General features: G+C 56.2%; 1 protein-coding gene across 5 annotated transcripts in view; it reads right to left on the bottom strand.

The window, feature by feature from the left end:
• Window positions 1-25460, bottom strand: part of ADGRB2 (adhesion G protein-coupled receptor B2) — a 38993-nt gene extending 13533 nt beyond the window's left edge. For 3 of the 5 annotated variants that reach the window (XM_066269810.1, XM_066269811.1, XM_066269812.1), the window contains exons 1-10: window positions 25177-25460; window positions 16555-17365; window positions 4303-4386; window positions 3901-4065; window positions 2536-2700; window positions 1756-1920; window positions 1508-1675; window positions 1333-1434; window positions 1086-1192; window positions 80-274 (exon numbers count right to left, since the gene is read on the bottom strand). In XM_066269810.1, the coding sequence (XP_066125907.1) occupies window positions 80-274; window positions 1086-1192; window positions 1333-1434; window positions 1508-1675; window positions 1756-1920; window positions 2536-2700; window positions 3901-4065; window positions 4303-4386; window positions 16555-17350 (1947 nt within the window). In that variant the 5' untranslated portion in view covers window positions 17351-17365; window positions 25177-25460. The remainder of the gene's footprint in view (window positions 1-79; window positions 275-1085; window positions 1193-1332; window positions 1435-1507; window positions 1676-1755; window positions 1921-2535; window positions 2701-3900; window positions 4066-4302; window positions 4387-16554; window positions 17366-25176) is intronic. The other 2 variants (XM_066269808.1, XM_066269809.1) reach the window with 1 other exon arrangement.
• Between the last annotated feature and the right edge of the window lie 280 nt (window positions 25461-25740).

The raw sequence follows: 25740 nt of genomic DNA, 5'->3' as shown, positions 1-25740 counted from the left end.
GACCCAGACTCCCTCTTCAGTCTGGAGTTTCTGCACCCTCAGCCTCCTTCCCCAGCCCCCCGGCAGGGCAGGGAGGTACCTGCACATCATCAGCGGAGGGCACGTAGGTGGCCCTCTTGAAGGTGTCAGTGACATTCCTCAGAATGTCCACAGAGAAGAGCAGGTCTCCGCTGTAGTATGTGCGCCGGGCCAGTAGCTCCTGCAGGCTGCGTACCACCTGTGACATGCCCTCGCCTGCCAGCATGCGCTGCCCCTTGGCCAGGTGCTCCCGAAGCTGCAGGTGACAGGTGAGCTGCTGTCACCAGAGTGTCAGGAACTGGAACCAGCCCCTGGACCATCCCATTCCAGTCCACCCACTGCTTGTATCAGGAGAAAAGAGAGGGGAAATGCAGAGATGCTCAAAGGGACTCATGGGAGACAGAGTTCAAGAAGAATACCCACAGAGATAATCTCTAAATATACTTTTAAAAGACTGAAATAGAAATAGCTAGAAAAAGAAGATACTCCGATGCAGATAGAAAAGATGAACACGGTACAAGGACAGGGTACGCCCCTCTCCCAAAAGGACCATGCACGTTCTAGTCTAGAGTAACTCATTTATATTCGTATTTTCTTTCTCTCGAACATAAGCTCCAAATTCAAAGACACAACTAATAGTGATTACAGTCAAACAAGTACACATGGGCTACATTTGCTAACAACATTCTTACCCCAAGACAGGCCCTTGATGGGCACTGGGGACACAAAAATAAATTCGACTTTGCCCCTGGACCTTCAAGGAGTTCCCAGGCTAACAGGACACAGACATTTTGAGGAGCACTCATTATACTCAATGATTGAAAAGCTCAGGGGGCTATAAGAACACAGAGGTAAGCACCCAGGATAAGGGAATAAATACACTTGAGTGTTAGGCCTTGAGGTATGAGTAGGAGTTTGCCAGACAAGGAGAGGCACAGCCAGGCAGAAGTGGGCACAGCAATATATATGCCAAGGCACATGGACATGAGTGAGAATCAAGCTCCCGCCACCCTCTACCAGCATCTGGGGCAGCTCTTGTGTCACCCTAGCTCAGCAGGAACACTCACTGATAGATATAGGTAGCGGTACTCGTGTGAGATGCAGCGGGCAAAGCTGGGCAGCCCCCAGTATGCCACACCCTGGGCACTGAGGAGACAGCGGCGGCTGGCAGACCCTGCAGAGGACAGGACAGAGGGTTGGGTGTTGGGGCCATACCACACCTCAGGATGGTGGATCAAAGAGACTGGAAAGCCAGAAGAAGGCAGCAAGGGTGACAGGGGTGGGGGCCTGAGGGGAGGGCTACCAGCCCCTCACCTGAGGCATTGGGGGGACACTTGTTGTAGATGATCTCGCCAGCAGCCGCCTTCTTCCACGTCATTAGCATCACATATTCATCCCTGCACATCTCATGGAAAGCTGTGGGTATGGTGAAGGGGCTCAGCCAGGCCCACCTGCTTGTTCCCCAACCCCTAGGGTCTGCAAGCGATACCTGGACACCTCTTCTCACTGCAGGTCTTCACCTCCTCTCCGGTGCCCTCACAGGGATAGCCCTGCGCGCCTGTGGCCTGGCACATGCGGAAGCGACGCTGCCAGCCTGTGTCACATGTCTTGGAGCACAGGCTCCACGAGTTCCATGGCCCCCATTTGCCATCTGTTGCTACAGGAGAGGACGGGCATGAGTGGCCCCAGGTTCCCCTGGGGCCAGGACGGCCACCTGCCGCCCTCGAGAGCACTCACCCGGGCACTCAAGGTTGCTGCATTCACGGGTGTCAGCGAGGGCACCCGTACATGTGGCCCAGGCTGGACCTGCCACACTGCACTTTCGGCTGCGCTGCTGGGTCCCATTGGCACAGGATGTGGAGCATGGGCCCCAGGGACCCCATTCTAGCCACTGGCCTTCCACTGCATGGGGAGACACAAGCAGGGGTGGCAGTTGAGCAAAGGGGGAACTGGCAGAGGCAGAGCACCGCAGGGAGATGGCAGAGCCTGCTAAGCACTGAGACTTGAGCCAGGCCAAACCCACTGGAGAGGAGTGGATGAAGGGAGAGGTGTGGGGGAGGGGGCTGAAGTGAGCAGTTGGTGCCTGGGCCAGGTCCTGCCTGCTTGTCACCAGCTCCAGGAACACAGGGCACCACTCCACTCAGCACCGAAGCACACGATCTCTTTTGGCTAGGGAATGGGTCACCTTCTGATTGACCTTTGTCTACACTTAAGCCCAGCTTTGTGTCCCCTCACAACCCAGCTGGCCATGAGCACCAAAGTGCTATGAACCACACAGGTAGCCCAGGGCTTGGGGGAAGGGGCATTGATAAAGAGTCCCCCTTGGATGGGGTCACAATATGCCAACTCCAACTTAGCTGGGCCAGGTCACCTCCCACGCTGACAGTCTCCCCATGCTTGGTCAAAGTTCATAGGGCCCCCAGGGGCAGGGCACTGGACCTGACTGCCTCCTCTGAGTCTCCCCAACCCCCACCCGGCTAGGCAGTGCCCGCCTGGAAGCCCACGGGCGCTACTGACCCGGGCAGGCAGCCATACTGCAGAGCTTAGTCTGCAGCTCAGGACCCTCGCAGGCCTTGCCGCCGTGCTGGGGGGGCACGCAGGTCCGCATCCGGCTCCGGGACCCCCGCCCGCAGCTGCGGGAGCACAGGCTCCAGGACCCCCACTCCTCCCACACGCCGTGCACTGCAAGGAAGCACGTGGCTGGTGGCTGGGCAGCACCTTGGTCCTGCCCACTGCCCATCCACCCACCAATCAGGAGCTCTGGCAGTTCTGCGACCACTCCTCATTGGTTCTCTTCTGGGCCCCACCCTTTGAGGGGATGTGGATGGTGGGGTTTATACTTGCAACTCACACAGAACACCCAGACAGGAAGACTAACATCAACCCAGAGGGGGAGCCAGGGTCTTCCTCTCCTGGGAGCACAGAAAGGCCCAGGAAAGGGCTCAATATGTACCCCCACCCTACCCTACCTTATCCCTCCCCAACCCTCCTCAGCCCCAGACCCAGAGCAAGAAGCCAACACAGCAGGCCTGGAGCAAGAGAAATCTCCTGGGGCCCCAAGCACGTGGACACACAAATAGACATGAACCTCTACGCGGACACTGACACAGAGTTCACACTCCAGAACACAGCTCTGCCCCAGCCCTTTGCAAGCTCCTGTCACACCCCCACGTCTCAAGGCCCCTTCCCAGACAGCCCTGCGTTAATTCCACAGCCAGGAGCTAGCCAGCCGAGGCACCACTGCACTCCCTGAGGGCTGAGGAGCAGGACTGGCACAGGCTGCCCCGCCCGTCGAGCTCCCTGTCCCAGGCAAGCACATGCACATTCTCAACTCCATGCTGAACTGAGGAAGGCTTCAGGGTCTACAGGAGGCTCCCCGGGGGATGAGATGGGGAACCAGAGGAGGGAGGGGATGGCTAGGGAAGGTCCCTTTCTTGCTTGCTTGCTTGCTTCACTTTCTTTCTTTCCTTCTTTTTAAAGAGGCATTTATCTTAGATCTTAAAGGACAGGCTGAATTTTGATAAGTCAGGTGGGGTGGGCAGTGTAGAATAAGATGAAAATAAGGAATGCAGGGAGGTGGGAAAGTGCCAGTGGTGGCCAGAGCACAGGGAACACAGGGGGCAAAAAGGTTAAGAAGATAAGCCTGGTCACCAGGCCCTAGGCATCTGAGGAGTGATGTGCCTAGAACCCAGCCCACTGGTGTGGGCCTCGGTCTGATTCATCTGTGTCCCCAGAGTACTGGGTGGGGGTGGGCACAGTGTAGGGCACAGTCAAGTTTGCTGAATGAAGAGAGACAACCAACCATCTTTGGAAGATTAACCTGTCCAAGTCTCAGGCAGGATCTGACCCTGCCGGCAGACTGGGCGGGGAGGATGGGCGTACCTGGGCAAGTGGCTGAATTGTTGCAGGACCGGGTCTCCCGCAGGGGCCCGCTGCACAGGGTCCCATAGGGAGATGACACACAGGAGCGGGTCCGCACCTGCAGACCCTGCCCACACGTCAGGGAACACACGCTCCACGGGGACCACTCCTCAGCTGCCGGGTCACCTACAAGAGAGGGACAGCGTCGGCGGCAGGGGGTACCTCCCAAGCACTCAGTCTCATAGAAATTCTCCTACCTTGACCCCAAGTGACAACCCAGCCCTGCCCACAGGCCTCATGTGGCAGAAAGATGCAAATGAGCTCCAGGACAGAGACACAGATGGGCACACGCCAAGCACACATGCCACCAGACGCCACACAGTCGGGCCCCGCCACAGAGGAAGGGAGGCGGGCCCGAGTTACCTGTCTGTGCCAGGTATACCCCAGGCTCATCTGCAGACCTTGGCCACTGGGTTTTCACCTTTGGTTCCTCTTCTGGCTCCTCACCTGGAACACGGAGGTGGTGGCAGGGTCTTAGCCAAGGCCAGCTCTGTCCTGCCAGCATGGCACAGAGAGCGCAGCCTCGCTCGCCCTCAGCCTGAGGATCTGGAACCAATGGCAGGCGGTGCTGAGAGAGCATCAAGTCCTGCCCACTGCCCCACCACTACCATTTTACAGATAAGAAAACTGAGGCTCAGAAGGTCACACAGGACTCGCTCACAGCCTCACAGCTGTTTTTCCCTCCTTTTGCCTCAGATGAAATAGGGGAAACTGGAGAGAAGCAGCCACCCTTATTAATGAGTTCTGGGAGACATCTGTGCCAAATGCTGTCCACATCCATCTCCTTTAATCCTCCCCTGAAAAGTAGGGACCCCCATCTCTGTTTAAAGAGGAGGAAACTGAGGACTAGAAAGGGGAAGTGACTTATCCAAAACCACACAGCTTGGTGAGCCTGAAACCCAAGCTCCTTCCCCTTACAGGGCTGACAAACACCCACGCTGGGCAGCTGTGACTACCCCCCAAGCCTGCCTCTGGGACACAGTTCATGCCAAGACAGGGGCTGAGTCTTGGGCCCAGATTTGGCTCCCCAAACAACTGTGACTAGAAAGTGCAGGTCGGAAGGCCATTCCTCTAAGACCCAAGGGCGTAGGACAGGTGCCTCCTTCCCAGCACCCCTTTGGCCAGGAGAGCAGCAGGTCCACCAGGAGGCCAACATTGCCTCTGTCCCAGTATCATGGGGCTCTTGATTGCCCTGATTTATATGTGCCTGGTCTAGACCTTGGAAGCACCACCAGTGCTGGAGCTCCCAGGCTCCAAGCCGGCCCCTCCTGCTCAGACGCCAGCTCATCCAGGCCCTCTCCCCAGGCTGGGTAGCAGGGACAGGGGCAGATATGAGTGCAGAGGGGAAAGGCCCAGCCTATGTAGAGGCTGCTGGGCAAGTAGGACTGAAGTAGCATTTGGGGACAGGGTTCAGCCTATGCTGTCCCCAGACCAGAAGGTACTCCTCTCTCCACCCCAGGCCCTCCCCTATTTCTAAAAGCTGCACCAGCACAGAACAGACACTTCGTGTTTAAAGGAAACCAAGACATCTGTACTCTTCCTGGCCCATGCCACCCAGTCTAGGCTGTGCCTCCAAGAGAAAGCTCTCCCTGACCCTGCACGAAGGTGACCCTAAGGAAACCTGCTGTCCAGGGGGCCTTCAACTGCCACTCAGCCCAGCTTCTAGTCTCATCACCTCTGGGGCCCTTCTCCCCACTTCAGCCTCCAGTTCTAAGACCTGCTCATCCCCAGAACTTCTCTACTATCTCTGAAACCTGGGCCCGCAGGACACCTTTGGAGTCAGGAAAACTTGGATCCCACCCGGGGCAAGGACACTGACTGGTTGTGTAACTTTGAGCAAGTGCTTTTGCCTCTCAGATGCACCCTCCCCCCTAATTTTTCCCTCTGTGAAACAAGACTCTAACACTCCCTGACAGTAGGCCACGAAGCCCTTAGCACACTGCTTGGCACATAGCGAATGCTTGGAAGGCAGGAACTGTCTAGTTTATTTTTACCATCTCCCCTCCTCTCCCAACCTCCACCCCTTCTGCACTCTCACATGCCACCCTTCAGCCCCGGGGCCTCCTCCCCTTGAACAGCATCTGTGTTTTATATGTGCCTGGTCTAGACCTTAGAAGCACCACCAGTGCTGGAGGAGGGGCTGGGAGCTAATGGACCCACGTCGGGTCCATTAGGACCACTGAGAAGGTGTTGGTGCCATGCCTGGCAGCTCCTGAATCTGCTCACCCAGCCCTTCCACCACACCCGCTCAGCCAGTCTCCCGCCCCACAGCCCTGTGACAAGCCGCCTTCTCCACGCCCACCCTCAGGCTGCTGAAGAAACCTACGGGCTGCCAACTGGCACCACGACAGATTCAGGGCTGCACATCCGCTGGACGCCCGGGCTCCTCGGCAGCCCTGCTCGGCTCCCTGCCTTCCCCATTCCCCACTGTGGCCGGCTGCACCGAATCTTGATCTCTCTCCTCACGCCCATCTCCACCCACACCCTCAGCAGCAAGCTCCATTGCAGAGAAAGCAGAAGCTATAATACAGGACACCCCCCGCCCAACACTTTTTGTCCCACCCCCTCCAACTCCCAACTTTCTGGTAGCTCTTCTCACAAAGGCCGGCCCCTCCGTCTGGTCCTTCCTTCCACTCCTCCCCTCTTCTCAGGAGAGCTCCATCCATGACCCCCTCTCCCATCAGCATCCCATCGTTTCCCCCTCATCGCAGCCCCTGACCACACCCAGGCCTCTTCTATTCTGGGGGGAGCCCTCCTATGATCCTCCTTCCTCCTCTGGCTACTGCTCTTGGCTTCTCTTCACTGTCAATGAGTGGTTCCCAGCTGGCACTTCAGTTTCTCACCTGCCACTCATGTCCTGGCTCGAACGTCACCTCCCCTGGTAATCCAGTGCGGTCTGCCTTCTGACCACATCTTTCTAATGGAACCGTTCTTGACAAAGTCATCAACGCCCTCTTTGCTGCTGAATCCTACGGATACTTGGCAGGCCTCCTCTCACTTGACCCCTAGGCAGCGTTGGCCCTGTTGACGCTTCCTGCCTTGAAATGCCCCCTTCCCTGATTCTCCTGCTTTCCCCCTGCCTCTCGGGGCCTTCAGTTCCCACCTCCCTGCTGGTCTACCTCTCTGCTGCTTTCACACTTTCAGGCATCCACACTTTGTCCTGTTTTCGCCACACACTCTGCACCACTCCTCCAGGCTTAATTAACCCCTCTGAAAGGCTGCTCCCAAGTCATTATCCCCAGACACACACACACACACACACACACACACACACACACTTTCACTCCTGTCTAGTCTCCTGATTTTGAACAGGTCTCCCGACAGGGGGCCCTCACATTCCGCATGTCCAAAATAGATCATTATCTCCTCTCAAACTTCTACCTACTTGTTCCCCACCTTCTTTGCCTGGAACACTCCTACTTGACCTTCAAAACCCATCTCAAATGACCTGTCTTCTGTGAAGTCTTCCTTATCCCCCTCATCCCAGGCAGAATTGGCTGCCCCTTATTCTATGTGTCCTCTCATCACAAATGATTCTACCTTCTGACTGAACTTCCTCCCACCCATGAGCCCTTTGAAGATGGCTGTGCGTGAGCCATCTTCCCGACACAGTGAACGCCCGCATAGAATCTGACCCAGGGAAATACCAGCGTACGCCAGTGAACATACTACTCCTAGCTTCCTTCCCCCACCTCACGGGGGCGTCGCTGGAAGCAGTCGTTTATAATCTTGAGTATCAGCTCTGCCCAGCCGCCCTCCACACATGTATTAATGAACTTGACACCCACTTGTGAATAAACATTCTGGAGAAGCCTCAAACCAGTTGCAAATCCAGCCAACAGTCCCCTAATCCAGCTCCTGTCTGGGTGTCTTGACCATCATCATGTCTGTGACAAACCCTCACCAGCTTGGCATCCAGGAAGACCATCAAAAAGGAACATGTGGCAGACCAGCCTACCTGCGTGTCATGGTCTCCAGTCCTCCACTAACCCCTCGCCAGCCGTTTGCAGGCCAGCCTCACAATATAACCAAAAGTGATGTTATGTTGGCAGTTGCTAGAATCCACACTAATTGAAAATCAGAACATGTCCCAGATGCAGCCTGAGTCTCTCTCTCCTAGCCTCCTGGGCTGGGCCAGAGAAAAGAAGGAACAAGTCCAAGAGCTCATAGCTAGGGCCTGCACTGACTGCCTTCCCCCCACCCCCAATTCCATAAGAGGAGTGGCCAGCGACTTATTTCCCCCACGTGTGAAAGCCAGTTCTTCCTGAAGGGGTAAGAAAACACAAAAGGCCAAAGGTGTCGTCTACTGAAACAAACGTTTATTCAGCATCTACCACGTGCAGGCCCCAGCCGGCTCCGGGCACAGAACAGGGGAAATCTAAGAGGCTGAGCCGAGAGGACAAGAAGGGGTCAGAAAGGAGCATGAGCACCCCCAGAACTGCTGAGTAGCCCACCCCTAAGCTCGAGGCCTCACTGAACGAGCGGCTCTGAGGCTCACAGGCCTGCGAGCTATCGGTTTTCCCACCTGGCTGCCTGACATGGACACAGACGGACCTGCTATCTGGGGGGCTTCCCGGATCAACCCCTGAACGGTTCTATTTTGTTCTGAATAAGGTAATGTTTACTATCCAACAGCACATGCCAGTCACCATGCACTCTGCATCGCCTCATTTCACCCTCATTAGGACGGGTTCTCCCATTTACTAGGAAAGAACGTGGCTCCAAAGCCTAGAGAGAGGCTAACGGGGATTCGAACACAGGTCTGTCTGACTCTGGCGGTCATGCTCATCCCACTGAACTGCCCTGGCTCTGACAAAATGCACCTCAGCTTGGATCCCCTCAGAGATACCTTTCCTAACTCCCATGGGACCCCAGGTCACTCACTCCCCCACCCACCAAAGCCCCTCGGGCTCTCGCCTCTATTACCCTGTTTTCACCCCACTTTCTAATTGTTCCTTTGCACACCTACCTCCCTCTTCTCCAAGATGAGCCCGATTCTCCTCTGGTAGCCTCCAAAGTGACTGTCCAGCAGTCTGGTTCCAGACACAGACACACTCCCTGCTGAGGAAACTACAATAGCTCCCACTGCTACGGGCACAGTGTCAATCTCGAAGCCAGGCACGCTCCAGCCCCTACTGGCCTGTCTAGTCCTGTTCTCCCCTCCCCACCAGGCAATGCTTGCTCATTCTGGAGCAAGGCAAATGCAGGTCTGATTCCCAACTCTGCCACAGTCTTGCTGTATGCCCTTGGGCAAGTCGCCTCACCTGAGCTTATAAATCTTCAACTGAAAATAAAGATGACACTTCCTACCACAAGTTCATTGTGAGGATTAAAGAAAACAAGAGATATGGACCACCTGGAGCACGATAACCTCTCAATGAAAAGGAACTGCCACCCCTTGAATATACAAACGCTTCACTCCCTCTGTAAGCACCTTCTAATGGTGTTTCCTCCCCTTGGAATTCCTTTCTTCCACATCAGTCTGTCAACATCTTCTACATGCCAAATGCCATCTCCTCCAAGAAGCCTTCCTAGGCTGACTGCACAGTGAGTTAGGTATGCTGGTCCCTTTATCTGTGGCTTAGCCCCCAGGTTGCCTCTTGCTGCAACTGAGCATCTAGGACTTATCTCTCCTGTGGGCCCTGAAGGAAGGTCTTAATCTCCCTCTCCCCTTTTGTACAGAAGACCTAGGTTTGAGCAGCTAGACCCAAGACAGGCATTCAGCAAACATGGGCCAGATATCCCTGAGGCCTCCTCCACCCAACCACACAGGGCCTTGGCACTGGCAAGCAGGGCAATCAGACTCTCTGCCATTTGAGCAGAACTGCAGACCCTGCCCCCTCCCCCAAACTCCACACAGTCCAGCCCTATCAGCCTCTCTTGTGGGGAATTTGTTAAAAATAACCACGATAATCATCACTGCCACAGAGAGAACAGTGAGATTTACAAAGCAGTCCCCAGGCTCACGGCATCCCCCCTGAGGCTGGCCCCAGAGCCCTGAGTAGGCACAACTGATCCTCTTGACACGTGGCTCCCAGCCCCAGCAGTGCTTCTTGTACCCCACAGTGCCTCAGAATCCCAGGGGTGCAGGGCCAGAGGGAGTGGCTTTGCAAACTTCCAGGCTCTTCTTCTACAGTTCAGTGGTTCAGTGCAACTAGGTGTCCCTATGAGACCAGAAACCCAGCCAGAATGCCAATCCCTGTCCAGTGACTTCCTCCCCAAGCTGCTGGCCTATCTGCCCAGCCTCTCAACAGAGCTTGCTGGGTCCCTGCCACCACCCTCAGTGGCCAGGAACTCCTCGAGAGTACGGACCATGTCTGACTCACCCTGTCTCCCCCACGATACCTAACTTCTTGCTGCCTTACTTAAAACCCTTGGCCAACAGAGTGAGGTCCCAGTGTTTGTGAATGACAGAGGCTTGGCCCCATCTCCCACCACTAGGAGGGGTGGGGGTACTACCATCCAGTAATGCCAGTCTATGTACATATCTCCCCATTCCCAGCATGTTCACACCTCCACACCCTTGCACAATCTTCTACCTCAGGGGTCCCCAAACTACAGCCCTGCAGGCCACATGCAGCTCCCTGAGGCCATTTATCCAGCCCCCACCGCACTTCCGGAAGGGGCACCTCTTTCATTGGTGGTCAGTGAGAGGGGCCTAGTTCCCATTGAAATACTGGTCAATTTGTTGATTTAAATTTACTTGTTCTTTATTTTAAATATTGTATTTGTTCCCATTTTGTTTTTTTATTTTAAAATAAGATATGTGGGCCTGACCTGTGGTGGCACAGTGGATAAAGCGTCGACCTGGAAATGCTGAGGTCACCGGTTCGAAACCCTGGGCTTGCCTGGTCAAGGCACTTATGGGAGTTGATGCTTCCAGCTCCTCCCCCCCTTCTCTCTCTCTGTCTCTGCTCTCCCTCTGTCTCTCCCTCTCCTCTCTAAAATGAATAAATAAAAAAATTTTTAAATAAAAAATAAATAAATATGTGCAGTGTGCACAGGGATTTATTCATAGTTTTTTTTATAGTCTGGCCCTCCAATGGTCTGAGGGACAGTGAACTGGCCCCCTGTGTAAAAAGTTTGGGGACCCCTGCTCTACCTTGAAAGCCCTTCCTCCTATGGGGTTTCCCAAAGTGTGCGAGAGAAGATGACTTGGGGTGGCTCACAAAAGTGCCATTAAATACCACTGGATCATGGACAGAGGGACTTATCCCCTTCCTGTGTCTCTTTTAATTAGGTAACTGTTTGCCCACCTGCCTCGGATAGCCGCGGTTACACCTGTCGCCCTGATGTAATTAACAGTACCCTCTTCCCCCTTTACAACCTCAAAAAATGTCCCAGTTTAGATGATAAATTGTATGGCCACCTTATTTTTAATCCTTCCAAATGCATGGAAGATGAAGTCTCTGGGCTTCTGAGACCAGAACACCTCTGTAGCACATGCAGATTTCTTTGTGACGAATTGAGAGGCGGGTACGAGCACTTTGCTAGAATTTGATGACGTCACTTTGTTTTCACTTTGTTTATCTTTTATTTTAAATAAGTGATACACTTTTTTCATTAATGATATGAAATTTGTTTCTAATAAAATGAATCTTAAAAGTGAGTCAATTTAAGCCTGACCAGCGGTGGCACAGTGGATAGAGCGTTGACCTGGGACGCTGAGGTCCAGATTGGAAACCCTGAGGTCGCCGGCTTGAGCACGGGCTCATCCAGCTTGAGTGCCAACTCACCAGCTTGAGCACAGGGTTGCTGGCTTGAGCAAGAGGTCACTGGCTCAGCTGGAGCCCCTCACCTCCAGTTCCCTGATCAAGGCACATTTGAGAAGCAATCAATGAACAACTAAAGCGCCACAATTATGAGTTGATGATTCTCCTCCCTCCCTCTCCTCTCTCTCTCTCTCTCTCTCTCTCTCCCTCAGAAAAAAAGAAAAACAGTGAGTCAAATTAAGGAAAAATTTCACAGGCTAGTAAATTTCTACTGAGTCCCCAAAACCCAACTAAGAATCACCTCCTTTAGACTGCCTTCTCGCCCTCTGTGGCTTAGTCCCGTACTCTTCCTCCGCCCCTGACATCAGCACATGAACATCATACCTATTATACTAACTTATGAACATGCAACTATTTATTAAGGATTAACCAGGTGCCAAACACTGTGCTAAGAACTTACCTACCTTCTCTTGTTTAATCCTCACTATTATTCTATGAAATAGCTCTCCCATCCCTATTTTGCAGGTAAAAAATGGGGATGAAGAAACTAGCCCACGGTCACACAGCTGATCAGTGGTGGGTGGGGTCAGGAATTGAAGCTGGGGCTAGGTGACTCCAGCCTGTGGCCTTGACCTCCACTGTACATGAGTGGTCACTTTCCCCCGCCAGAGGGCAGAGGGAATATCTGGTCCACCTTGGATCTTATTCACTCTGAGGTAGCCCAAGGCCTAGCTATCATGTCTCACAAAGACATGAAGATGTATGTGATGGCTGGCTGGGTCTTGGTCTCTGCTGACATGCCTGGGGGAGTCTGTGCCCCACTCTCTATCCCGCGAGAGCACACAGAGCTCCAGCAGCACAGATCTGGGCTGCAAGGATCTTCTGAAAACGCACTGCATGTGCTAGATCTTCCTCCACCCCACCCAGAGAGAGACCCTGCCTCCCTGATGGCTGAGCCCTAAATAGGGAGGTAGGGCCCCACCGCCTGCCACCAGACCAGGCTGGCCAAGAGCATGCTGGGAAGAAAAAGGCCAATCTAAGACTGGGCTGGGCAGGTCAGAGGCAGATTCCTAGAGGAGACAGGGCTTGAGCTGTGCTTAGAAGAATTCGAAAGTTCTGGATAACTAAGGGCAAAGGGCATTCCAGGTGAGGGCAGCAGCATAAGGAAAGGCGGGGAGGCCAGAAAGCAGGGAGTTCAGGGGCCATGAGAAGCCCAGTAGGTGAGAATTAGAGGGAAGGCTGAAAAGCAGGTGGCAGCTGGGTCCAGGGTGGGACTAGAATGCCTGGCTGAGGAGTTTGGGCCACAATGGGGAGTCACTGAGGGCTGGATCAGGGAAGTAGCACACAGAGGACTGGAGGTCCTGAGGCTCCAATGGGCAGTACCTTGTCCAAGTCACACAGCAGCAATGGCCGAGTAGGGATTTGAACCCACTCTTTTTTTTTTTACAGAGACAGAGAGAGAGTCAGAGAGAGGGATAGATAGGGACAGACAGACAGGAACAGAGAGAGGTGAGAAGCATCAATCATTAGTTTTTTGTTGTGACACCTTAGTTCATTGATTGCTTTCTCTTATGTGCCTTGACCGTGGGGCTACAGCAGACCAAGTACCCCTTGCTTGAGCCAGTGACCTTGGGTCCAAGCTGGTGAGCTTTGCTCAAACCAGAAGAGCCCGTGCTCAAGCTGGCAACCTCGGGGTCTTGAACCTGGGTCCTCCGCATCCCAGTCTGATGCTCTATCCACTGCGCCACCACCTGGTCAGGCTAAAGCCACTCTTGCCTCCCAGGCCCAACACTCAGGAGACCCCAGGCTCACCTGGTAGCCATGACTCAGGAAAAGAGCCCAGATAATGGAGAGAATGAGCTAGTAGCAACCTGCCAAGTGGGGACAAGGTCCCTGGAGGGGGGCAGAGAATTTGGCAGAGGAGGAAGGATTGCAAGAATAAAAGACACTTGCTCCCAGGTGTCACTTTGCACAGCTATCCCCATTGGCTGATGCCTCCTCATGATTGGAGGGTCAGTGGGCAGGAACTACAGGTTGGTGTCCGGCCCCCAAGATCTAGGCTCTGCAGCTGGCACCACCTCTACAACCCACATTCCTGCCCCAGCCCAACCAGCCTCCGTACCAGTCCTCCACTGAGCTCCTTCCTGCCTGCCTTCCCTTTCTTCCTGTTCCCCCACTTAACAGATTGCAGCAGCAAGATGGCACAAATTTATGGCTCAACTCACCAAAAATAACAAGAGATCTATCAAAGGCAGTTTGCGTGAAATTAACAAGCGCCCATACCCTCTTGTCAAACACACTCAGCTCCGAGGCGAACCCAGGCACTCGGCTCTGCCACTGCCCACCAGTGTCCAGCCTCCTTGCTCTTCTAGTACCAACCAGCCCCACCCCACCTGGCCTTGCCATTGCGCCTCCTGAGGGCATCCCAAAGCAGGTGAGCTCAGCTCCCTGCCCCAGGACCTGGTAAAGGGGCCAGGAGGAGGGTCCTGCTCTTCCTATTCACCACCATCCCCACCAATCTTGTTCTCAGCCTGTCAGCTCCACGGGCCAGCTGGTTTTCCTACAGTTGGTACATGTGTCCAGCTGGCCCAGTGGGGAGGAGGTAAAGAGAAGCATGGAGATGAAGCCAAGGGCTTGGCAAAGGTGGTGCTGCCATTAGGCACAGAGTACCCAGGGCCCAATGATGCCACTAGCCCACAGACACTGCACTGCCTGCCACGTGGAACAGACTGAATCTTACCCCAGAAAGGTTGGGCAAAAGGGAGGGGGTGGCAGAAAAGAAGAGTCTCCTGCTTACCAGAAGAGAGAAAGAGGCTATGCCAGCCCAGCTGTGAGCCCCAATGTGCTGTGTGAGCCCACTTATGATGGCGAATGCCCCATCACCCCCTGCACTCCCGCAGGGGCCTCCTGCAGGCAAGCCCATGGAGCAGCCTGGAAACATGCCAAGCAGGACAAGGTATATGAACAGAGGTCAGGCTGGGGAACAGCTGGAGCCTAGGGCTCCCTGCTCAGAAATGATACCAAGCCTCACGTACAAGGACAATTGCATCCAATCTCCACCCATCCTCAGTCACAGGAGCAGCTGCAGAGTCTGTGGTGATAGTAGGGACGACGGTGCCCTTCCCATAACCAATACTCTCTGATCTCCAAAGACACCCCAGCTACTAACCAACTCCTGCTTCCGGCTTCAACCAAGCCCAGCTGGCCGCTCCTGGCCCTGTGCTCCACATGGCAGCCTGCCCAGATGGTGCCTGCCCAGGAGGGCAGAGCCTGCTCCATCCACTACAGACCACTGGGCCAATGAACCAAAGGAAAAATCAGACAAAAGAACCCACCCTCTGCTGAGCATGATGGAGGCCCCTACAGAGTGACAGGCAGTGGCGGCCAGGCAGGAAGAGCCATAAACCTCCTGATATATGCCTGGCACTCTCCACAGATGTTCCACAAAGAGGTGAAATTCAATTTCTTCCTGCAGGCATTAAATCCCAGGCCAGCCTCCAGGGCCTGTAACCTGCCCACAGCCTACCTGTCACTGGGACAGCTTCATTGACCACTGTTAGGTGGCCAAGCTGGTCTAAAAGAGAGGCCAGAACAAGGCCACTGGACAGTTGTCATGGTTGGGCACAATGCCAGATGTCTCATGGGGTAGGCGAGAAACCCCTCTCCCAAAGAATTGGGAGAGGCTATTGTCATGATCAACACCCCCTCTTATTAATTCAGGGCTATTTCCCCATTTCATGGACAAGAAACTGAAGCCAAAAAACCAGGGATCCATTCAAGGTAAGAGTCAAAGGCAGTGCCCAACTCCAGAACTCTGGCCTCCAAAGCAGGGATGGGGACTGATTATATACACTCTTCCAATACTCCTAGCAGCCCCCAAGTGACCCCTAATTCCTTGTAATACGTTCTTCAATCAGATCCAGATGCCCCTTCTAACTTACATCCCTGTGTGACATCCTCATGGTAGTCGGCCAACACCTGTTATCTTAAATGGTAAAACTGATGCCCAGAGAGGGCAGGAACTTTCCAGTCCGCACCAGAGCTGAACCAGAGCCCAGATCTTTCTCCCTCCCACGCCACTCCCTGACAGACCCTGTGGCCAGTCCCTGGCCCAGCACTGTTCAGCAGGTACACAGGATCCAGCTAGGAGCTTGGGGCCTTGAAGCGACAGGAAGGAGGGTTGGCAGAAGGGATTTGGGGTGGGAGCAGCAGCAGGCAGGACTCAAGGGCTCGGGGAGCTTTTGCCCAGTCAGCAGGAAGCTCCAGCAGCTGGCAGTCTCGGTCCCAGAAGACACGGGCCCAGAGGGGGGAGACAGCGGACACTGGGAGCTGAGCCAGCCCGGCCCTCCAAGGCTGCCTCGAAGCTTGGGCCTCTTCACCCAGGCACATTCTTCTACACCCTTCTCTGCCCTAACCCTGGGGCCACTGCCAAAAATCAGTGACCCATGTGGGCAGGAACACAGCCCTGCTCCCTGCCTGCTCCAGCCTCCAGGCAAACTTGTCAACTTGCAGTGCCAGGGCCTTCCACAGTCTCTCCCAGCTCCAGGCCTTTGTACACATTGCTCACTCTGCCTAGAATGCCCTCAGCCCTCCTTTGGCTTGGCTCGCTTCCACTTGTCCTTCAGATCCCTGCTCCTGTTTCATGCCTTTCGTGAAGCCTTCCCTGACTGCCCAACTAGGCGGTATATCATGACACGCTGTCAGATCTGTGCCCCATGCATCCACCCAAACCGCAAACTCTTCAAGAGAGAGGTGTGACCCCCACATCTAGACAAGGCTGGACACAGAGGGGACACGGGTGAACAGCTATATGAATGGCCCTGGGATCTGCCACGATGGGGACCAGCAGGCACCATCAGCCCCCTGGACACAGGCACCTGCCCCAGGCCCTGCTCAGACTCACCATATCTCATCTCGGTTGTGAACAGGTCATTGCTGCTCCCCGAGTGTAAATCAGCCTCAGCAGATGGGGCTGGGCCCCGAGGCACCAGGGCATTGGACAGGGTGTGGGCAGCAGGAGGAACTGGAGGCGTGATGGTGGCAGGGCTGGCCCCCGCCTCACCAGGACAGCTGCAGCCTGGCTGGGCAAAGCCACACGCCCTGCCAGCAGCACGGCCACACTCCTCACTCCAGCGGCAGAGCACACCGCAGGTGAACTGGCTGGAGTTGTTGTTGTTGATGAGCAAGACCTCGACAAAGCGGAAGGCCAGGGCCGTGGGTGCCAGCAGGCGCCGGGCCTCCGAGGGCTCAGCCGACAGGCACAGCTGCACGAAGTTCTTGTCGAAGTGCAGGAAGGTAAAGGGGCCCGAGCCACTGCACAGCTCCAACCCTGCTGCCGCCTCCTCCTCCTCCAGCCGTCCCCCCTCGGACTCTGCCTGGGCCACCGCCTCCTCTGGGCTAGGCCGCAGGCAGGTAAAGTTGACCAGGTAGTGGTCCAGAGGTAGCAGGCGGGGCGCAAAGTGGGCGCACACCTCCTCCTGGCGGTTGAAGCGCAGGTAGAGGGAGTACTTGGTGGGGTCAGGGTTCTCCAGGGTCCAGGAGCAGCCTGAGGCGATGGTAGGAAAGAGGTCCTGCAGCGAGAAGGCCCCGTAGAGCACACCGGAGGCCAGGGCAGAGCAGGCACTGGGGTCGGGGTCGAAGGCGGCGGCCAGGCGCAGGGACAGAATCACAGATAGTAAGAGGGGACAGGCTGGGGTCATCCTATGTCCCTTGCCCTGTGGAGAGAGACAGTGTCAGTGGCCACAGGCACAGCCAGCATGGGCTCTGAATCTCCTGTGGCTAGCTGCAGGGAATGGGCTTCATGGTCATGACCACCTCTATGATCTTATACAAGGGACTTGACCTCTCTGAACCTCTGTCTCCTTACCTGTGGAATGAAGACACTTGGGAGATTGTCTGGAATCTTGTAAGCCCTTAAGAATCATTGTTGTTGTTCTATTACCCCATGGTCCTTCGTCAGCCCCCCTCAACCACAAGCATGTCAGGCTGACAACTAGATCCAGCCCCATTCCCACTACCCAACTTGTATTTTCCAAAACTGTTGCTCTCAGTCACAGTGTGTCGTGATCAGCTGTGAGGCATGCCATGCGTAATCCAGCAGTAATTGTCAAAGTAGTGATGTTTGACAACGATTTGCTTTTTTATAAGTCAGAGCGATTCAAGGTTATTCCCGGAACAATGTCATTCTCACTCACTTGCTTTACTGAGAGAAAAAGGGGAGGCGTTACCACCAATGTGCCAGGGGCTGAGCACAACCCAACCCCAGTCATGGAAGGGCATCACAAGTATGAACGTCAAGAGTACTGCTGCTGCCCTGGCCGGATATCTCAGTTGGTTAGAGAAGCATCTTGATATGCAAAAGTTGTGGGTTCAATCCCCAGTCAGGGCACATACATGAACAGATTGATGTTTCTGTCTCTCTCTCTCTCTTCCCTTTCCTCTCTCAATAAGCGAATTAAGAAAGAAAGAAAAAAAAGTATCGCTGCTGTGGATTTCCTGATGGAAACAAGCAGGAGAGGCATCTGCAAAATGGGTGCAGTAATTCCCCCAAAACCTCCTTCCCCTCCTGCCATGCAGTTAACCTCCAAGGCCTCACTCAGGGCCTGCTACCCCCACTGAGGCCATCATGCCATGTCTCCCTGCTCCTAGCTCCCCGGCCTTGGCCTGAAAGTCCACATCACCCAGTCATAATTTCTGTCCGTTGCTATTTTCCCAGGGCTGGCTCACACATGAGTCTTCAGGCTCCTAAGAGTGGAAACCAGTGTTCACTGATTTCTACCTTCCCCCCAAAAGAGCTGCCCTAAGCTGAGCTCCCAGCAGGTGTGAATGTCCTCCAGGTGTGGGAGGGCAACAGGGCCCAAGCCCAACCCTGACAGATGCACCAGGCAGTCAGGCCAGAGTGGACAAAAGCTGGTGGACGGGCAACAGCCAAGACACAGCCACTGCCCGCAGTCTGCTCAGCCCCACTTCCAGCCCTGCCCCCCCCCATGCAATCCACACTGCCTCCTCCTCCATGTCCGCAGCATAGCTCACAGCACTGGATGGGCCCCTTGAGCCTGCTTGTTCCACATTAGAGGGAAAAAGATGAGGCTCCGAGAGGGGAAGCAACCTGCTCAAGATCACACAAGAGTGGCCAAGCTGGGACTGGAGTCCAGGACCTGAGGCCCCCGTGTGGGCTTCTTTCACATCCACCAATAACCTCTTGCTCCATCCCCTTCCTTGCTCAAGGCTTCAGGCCCCATGGACAAGCCATTAGCTCTGGGAACTGAATCACAAACATAGGAAAATTCACAGGTGTGGCTAGATTTTTCCAAGACAAAGCTGCTCCCCAGGGACAGATTTCCCTTCAGCTGTTCAGGAGTCTAGTGGTGGAGGTGCGGGGGAAAGGGGGGCACACACACGGACGGGACAGGACACGACAGAAACTAGAACCCAGGATTGCAATCCTTGTGTAACATCCACAGAGATCCTCAGAGCCCCAGATCCCACATGCTACAATTCTGAGCCAGGCCCAAGCCCTAGCCAAAAATAAGCACTTGCCCCTCCCCAGCCACAGGGGTGTAGGAGGGTCATGGGGGGGGGGGGGGAGGCAAGCACTAGACAGTCTTGTTTACTGGGGAGAAGCCAGCCCACCCTCCTCCAAAGACCCGCCTAGAGTTTTTCAGCAGAAGCCAGAGGAACTATGTCTCCAATGTCCCCCAAGAGCTGAAAAAGAAACCAGACCCTCGGTCTTCCCCCACCCCACATCATGCCTGTCCCAAACTGTTCAGCCTGCCCAGCCTGCTTCAGCACCAGCAAAGCCAGCAGCTCATGATGAGTGACATCCAATCCCCCCCGCTGCCCCCAATTATTTTTAAGCAGGCTGCAAAATTCAGGCCATGGCTGGGGCTCCGGGGAGGGGAGGTGGGAGCTCATAATTGGCCTTGCCTCCCCCACTTAGAACAGGCAGGGAATCTCCCCACACAGACACCAACACGCATGGGCCCGAACATCCCTGTGCCCTGCAGGCCTGCACATAAAAGCATGTATGCACAGATGCATATTTAGACAGGCGATCACAGGCATTCTGCATGTAAAGAGATACATATGCACATAGATGAGTGTATACCACTGATGTGTGAACTCACATGCACATAGGGCTGCACACATTCACATGTACAAGAGTGTAAAGAGCCAAATGCTTGTTCACACAGGCAGGGATGCAAATGTACTTTCTAGAGTGAACACACACTGATAGTTGTTTTCTAAGGCTCAGCATATGACAGCTACGTGTCAGGCAGGATCTGACTTGCTGCTCCTTCCTTTGTGTTCCTGAAGCCTGTTGGGCCTCCACTGCTCCCTACTCCATAGCCCCAACTGCCCCACCTCCTGGGCCTCCACTGCTCCCTATTCCATAGCTCCAACTGCCCCACCTCCTGGGCCTCCACTGCTCCCTACTCCATAGTCCCAACTCCCCCACCTCCTGGGCCTCCATTGCTCCCTACTCCATAGCCCCAACTCCCCCACCTCCTGGGCCTCCACTGCTCCCTACTCCATAGCCCCAACTCCCCCACCTCCTGGGCCTCCACTGCTCCCTACTCCATAGCCCCAACTCCCCCACCTCCTGGGCCTCCACTGCTCCCTACTCCATAGCCCCAACTCCCCCACCTCCTGGGCCTCCACTGCTCCCTACTCCATAGCCCCAACTCCCCCACCTCCTGGGCCTCCACTGCTCCCTACTCCATAGCCCCAACTCCCCCACCTCCTGGGCCTCCACTGCTCCCTACTCCATAGCCCCAACTCCCCCACCTCCTGGGCCTCCACTGCTCCCTACTCCATAGCCCCAACTCCCCCACCTCCTGGGCCTCCACTGCTCCCTATTCCATAGCCCCAACTCCCCCACCTCCTGGGCCTCCACTGCTCCCTACTCCATAGCCCCAACTCCCCCACTTCCTGAGCCTCCACTGCTCCCTACTCCATAGCCCCAACTCCCCCACCTCCTGGGCCTCCACTGCTCCCTACTCTATAGCCCCAACTCCCCCACCTCCTGAGCCTCCACTGCTCCCTATTCCATAGCCCCAACTCCCCCACTTCCTGAGCCTCCACTGCTCCCTACTCCATAGCCCCAACTCCCCCACCTCCTGGGTCTCCACTGCTCCCTATTCCATAGCCCCAACTCCCCCACCTCCTGGGCCTCCACTGCTCCCTACTCCATAGCCCCAACTCCCCCACCTCCTGAGCCTCCACTGCTCCCTACTCCATAGCCCCAACTCACCAAGAAGCCTTAGGTCCACATCCTTCAGGCCACAGCCGGGCTTCTCAGGAACTGAGCCACCTCTTATTGCTGCCCAAGCCCCTCCTCTACTCAGTCTCCTTCAGACACCCCCTTCACACCAACCCTAGAACTTCACCCTGAGTATGTATGACCCTCACTGCTCCTGCTGTGACACAAGACTTTTTAGGGGCCCTTCTTTATATCACTTTCTACCCACAAAATAAGGCAAAGAGCCCAATTCCAAGCTAGGTCCTGGGAGGGGATTTAGAAGAATCTTTTTCTTGACAGGTAGCCTAAGTGATTATTGACCATGATTTAACCTCCCTGAGCCTCAGTTTCCCACTCTCAGGGAGGGATCCCTGCCCTCAGCATTATATAACACCTTCTGGGTTCAGTGTCTCAGAGACCAGCGCAGGGGAAGAGCTCACAAGTTCCCTTTCCCTCCTGTCCTCCCTCTTCTCAGAACCTCACAAACTCTCCCTTCCTTCCTGCTGAAGTCTACTGCAGCCTCTGGGAAGACTCTTTGGGTTGAACCACAGAGTAGCTTTGCCACCTGTAAGCCCACAAAACCCTCCATGCACAAGAGCTAAACAGGAGAAACATGGAGGTCAGCTCTGAGGAAGCACTTCCTGGGTCAGGTGGTTAATGGAATGATCAAAATGCTTCCTTCCTCGGGACCTCACTAGACTGAGACGGTTGAGTTGCTGGATGGAGTAATCTGTTTCAGGGACCCCCACCCCCAAATTCCTCAGGTTACCTTCCCTGCACTCTGCTGCTTCCCAGCAAACCTGGGAATCCCACCCTCTACCCAAGCACATTCAGGCCCCCTAGCTTCCAGAGCCACAGGCCTACCCAACCTGGGGCTTCACTTTTGCACAAACGAAGGAACCAGTGGCTTTTTCACAGCAGCTGGAAGGGCCAAGTCATGACTTGGGGAGGGGGGTAGTAGAGTGGTGGCATGGGGCACCTCAGGTTGAGGGCTGGGTCTCCGGGGATCTGCAGGATCGAACCCGATTCCTGGCCGGTTAGGATCACGAGCCCAGCCTCGGTTGGAAAGGGGCGGTGAATGCGGGGAGGAGGCGCGGTGATGCGCACATCCGTCGGGTTTATCCACCTGGCAGCTCCAATTCACCCGCCCGTCAGTCACCCTCCACCTCCCCAGCGCTGGCTCGCTGTAGGGTGGTACTCAGGCCCACCCCAAGTCTGAGCCTCTGAGTCCCCTGCCCACACACCGGCGGGGGTGGGGATGAGGGCGGGGTCCTCAAGGATCCCCCTCCCAGAGCTCTGGCATCCAGGAGGTGGCACACCCTCCATTCAGCGGGTGGAGCTGAAGGAGCACCCGAGGGAGGGGCGACCCCACCCCCACCCCGGGCGCGCCAGGGCGGACCCTCCCTCCAGACTGGCATAGAGAGTGGCTCCACCTCTCTCGCGAGGGTCTGTCTCTCTGTCCTGGGAGGAGGACTCCGGGAGCCTCCGCACCCCTATAAGGGGGGGAATGAGGGGAGGCCTCTCCCCCCCCCCCGTGCCACGTGGGCGGCGGGGGTGGGGGTGGTGACTCAGCCGCCCTCTGCCCGCCTCCCCGGAACTTTGCAGCAGCTGGAGCCACGGTTGCTACAGGAACCAAAAGCTTTTGTTCCCCAATGTCAGGGCTGCCAGGGCAGGAGGGAGGCTGCTACTCCCAGGTGGGACCCAGGCCTGGCTGCACTGCCCGGAGGACTTCCAGCCCAACTGAACGTCACAGATTCTAGCCCCTTCTTTCCCTTACCCCCCCCCTTCACTCATGCCAAAGCCAGGTTCCCTCAAACTCTCCAACCTGCAGGTCAGGTCACCCTCTAATTCTGATCTGGAGTGCGTTATAACTGCCCTGGAAAGTTCCGCATGGCATATGACTCCTGGGGGAGATAGAGACGTCTCTGTGCCCCATGTACTCCTCTGTCACTGATTTCTCACGTGGGCCCCCCTAAGAGGCAGCCTACCTTTGGGAACCTTGACTTGAGTTTCTTCTCTGTACTTATCTCACATGCCAGCCTCTACATCTGAACAAGGACCTCAGGGATCCTGACCAGAGCTGATCCCAGAGTGGTCCAGTGGGATGTGAAAGGATGGGTGAGGGAGGGGGGAAACTAACAGTCACAGGCTCCCTGGACCTACTTTGGAGGGGCCTGAGATATTTTCTGGCGTTATTATCCTGGAGGTTGTAGTGGAGTCACTAGGACCTGTTCTGCATTTCTCCTCTGGGATTAGATGTGGAGTAGAAAGGGTCTGACCTTGGCCTTTAAGAGAAATAGCCCAACACACTCATTATTGTTGAGCGTTATTGGGTGCCTGACACTCTATATAAACAACCTCATTTCATTCTCCCAGCAACTATATGAGGCAGTTATCACTGACCCATTTTATAGAGGGCCAACTGAGGCTCAGAAAGGTTATGTTTGCCCAGGTCACACACCTTTTGACCCAGGTCATCTGACCAAAAGCTGAGTTCCTAACTACTTACTCTGCTCCATTCTTTGGGGGTTAGAAGGGAGAAAAGAGGGCGGGAACCAGCCAGGACCTCACTTTGGTGCCTACCTAGACCTATTCCTTCCTAAAGAGTAGTGGGGAGGAGAGCAGAAGAGGAGAAGAGAAGAAGAGAAGGGACAAAGAGGGGGAAATCTCTGTCAATCTTGGACCAGGAAAGATTCCCTCATGCTTCCACCACCACCAGGGTATACCTTGTACAGAGACCACACTGATCCCCAACACTGTGGCAGTGTGGGGGACACTTCCCAGGTGCCTGCTCTGTCCCAGGGCCAGGAGAACTCCCCACTGCCTACTGTATGTCCAAGCTAGACAGAGCCCACCTCTGCCCCCACCTCCACCAAGTGAGGACTGCCCTGGGGCAGACAGATAGAGGCTCCCTAGGGACTACTGCCAGGAGCCCAGAAAAGCCCAACCACACCATTTCAAATCCTGGGGCCAGTCCTTCTGGTCTGTGTCTGATGGCTCAAAGGACTCCAGAATTGCTGCTAGGATGAGCCCTCTCTCATCCACCCCACCCCACCCCCAAACTAAATGGCCTGACAACGAGAGATGTTTCGGCAGGGCTAGCACAAGGGGGCACCCGGCCTCGCCCACCAACCTCCTCTCGGCAGAGACTTCCCAGCGCTAGTCCGGCAACCACCAATGCTGCTCGGGCTGCGGAAACCTGGGGTTGCCCGCTGACAGAAAAGGGGCAGCGGGTCCAGGACGGCGGGCAGGGGGCGCCAGAGGACGCCCAGGGGCCCGGCCGGCAGCTGGCAAGGCGGGCAGGCGGGCAGATCTCTTGGCCCGGGAGCCCCTCCCCCCCGCCGGTACCAGACCCTTCGCCGCTCTGCACCCGCCGCGGCTCGAAAGACTTCCCTGGGACCGAGCGGAGAGCGGGACTGGCCGCCAACTTCACAGCCTACAGCCCCCTCCCCCGCCCATCATGCCAGCCTCCGGGGCTGCGGGAGGGTGCATTTGGTGCTTGGCTCTGTGCCCTGGGGGTGGGAGGAGAGGGATAGGGGGTGGACAAATAGACTCCGGCCAAAGATGGACACGGGAGCCAAGGATGTAGGGCCAGTCGAGATCCCGGCGGAGAGGAGGGGGCTCCGAGCAGACGTGGGGGACACGGCCCCAAGTCTAGGCTGAGGGGGAGGGGACGTGCAGCAGAGATTGGCGAAAGATAGAGGGACTCCGGACAGATATGGGGGAGGGGGAAATCCGGACAGAAATAAGAGGGTAAGCATGGTCGGGGTACCGGCGCGGGGAAAGACAGTAACTATGGGCAGACATGGATAGGGACAGGAAGGACTCCCGGCAGAGATGAAGTGCAGAAAAGGAGCAGGGTCTCGCATTCAGAGGAGGAGGGGGGTTAAAGAGAGCAACACATTCGAGCCGTAGGTTGGAAAGACGGATTCTAATGAAGGCGGGGGTGCACTGCCCGGATCCAAGCTGAGATAGGGAGACTGGAGATAGCGGTGGGGGTAAGGTGTGGGTCAGGACTGGGCGAGTGGGGGGCGCTTTAGCAAAGATGGGTAAGGGGGAGGGTGGGGAAAAGGACTCAACAGAGATAAAGGAGACCTCGGCCCTAGGTTTGCAAGTTACCAACGAGAGGGGAGTGGGCAGGTGCCGAACGAAGTCAGTTCGGGCAAGGGAGAATTCAGCAGAGGGGTAGGGGAACGCCTCTAGTCCGGGCTAGTGCGGAAACTCCGGACCGCGCGGGGAGGACTCGGTGCGGGGCTGGATCTGGGACTGGGGCCGAGCACTCACCTGGGCGCTGTCAGCAGCAGGAGCGGGGGCCGGCGCTGGCGGAGGCGACCAAGGGGCGCAAGTTTGCCATCCCGAAGGAGGGGGCCTGGCCGAGCGCGAAGCAGCTCGTAGCAGCCGCGCGGAGGGCCGTGGCTCCCGATCCGCGGAGCGGCGGGTGCAGAAAAGGCGCCGCGGAGCAGCGCGGGGCGGGCGGGCGCCGGGCCAGGCGCGGGCTCCTGCCGCCCTCCCACCCCGCTCCCCGCTCCCTGCTCCCTCTTTCGGATCACAGTCCGCGTCTCGCACCGCCTCCTATTCGCGGGCGGCGGCCGCAGCCTTGGACCCTGGGAGCAGGCGCCGCATCCTTCTGTCTCCAAGCGCGACTGCTGCTATTGCTGCCGCCGCCTCCACCGCCGCCAAACCGGGTTCCTCCGGGCGCTCCGGCCGCTGCCCGCAGCGCGCGCCGGGCCGAGTGACGGCCGAGGCGGGACGCGGCGCCTGCGCGGGCCGGTCCGGGAGGGGGCGCGCGCCGGGCCGGGCGCGAGGAGCCGCGGGAGAAGGGGCGGGGGCGACGCGCACCGCCTCCTG

This window comes from Saccopteryx bilineata, chromosome 3, assembly GCF_036850765.1.
Source record: "Saccopteryx bilineata isolate mSacBil1 chromosome 3, mSacBil1_pri_phased_curated, whole genome shotgun sequence".
Lineage (NCBI taxonomy): Eukaryota > Metazoa > Chordata > Mammalia > Chiroptera > Emballonuridae > Saccopteryx > Saccopteryx bilineata.
Note: the sequence above shows the minus strand (reverse complement) of the source record. Positions and strands in the feature narration are given on the sequence as shown.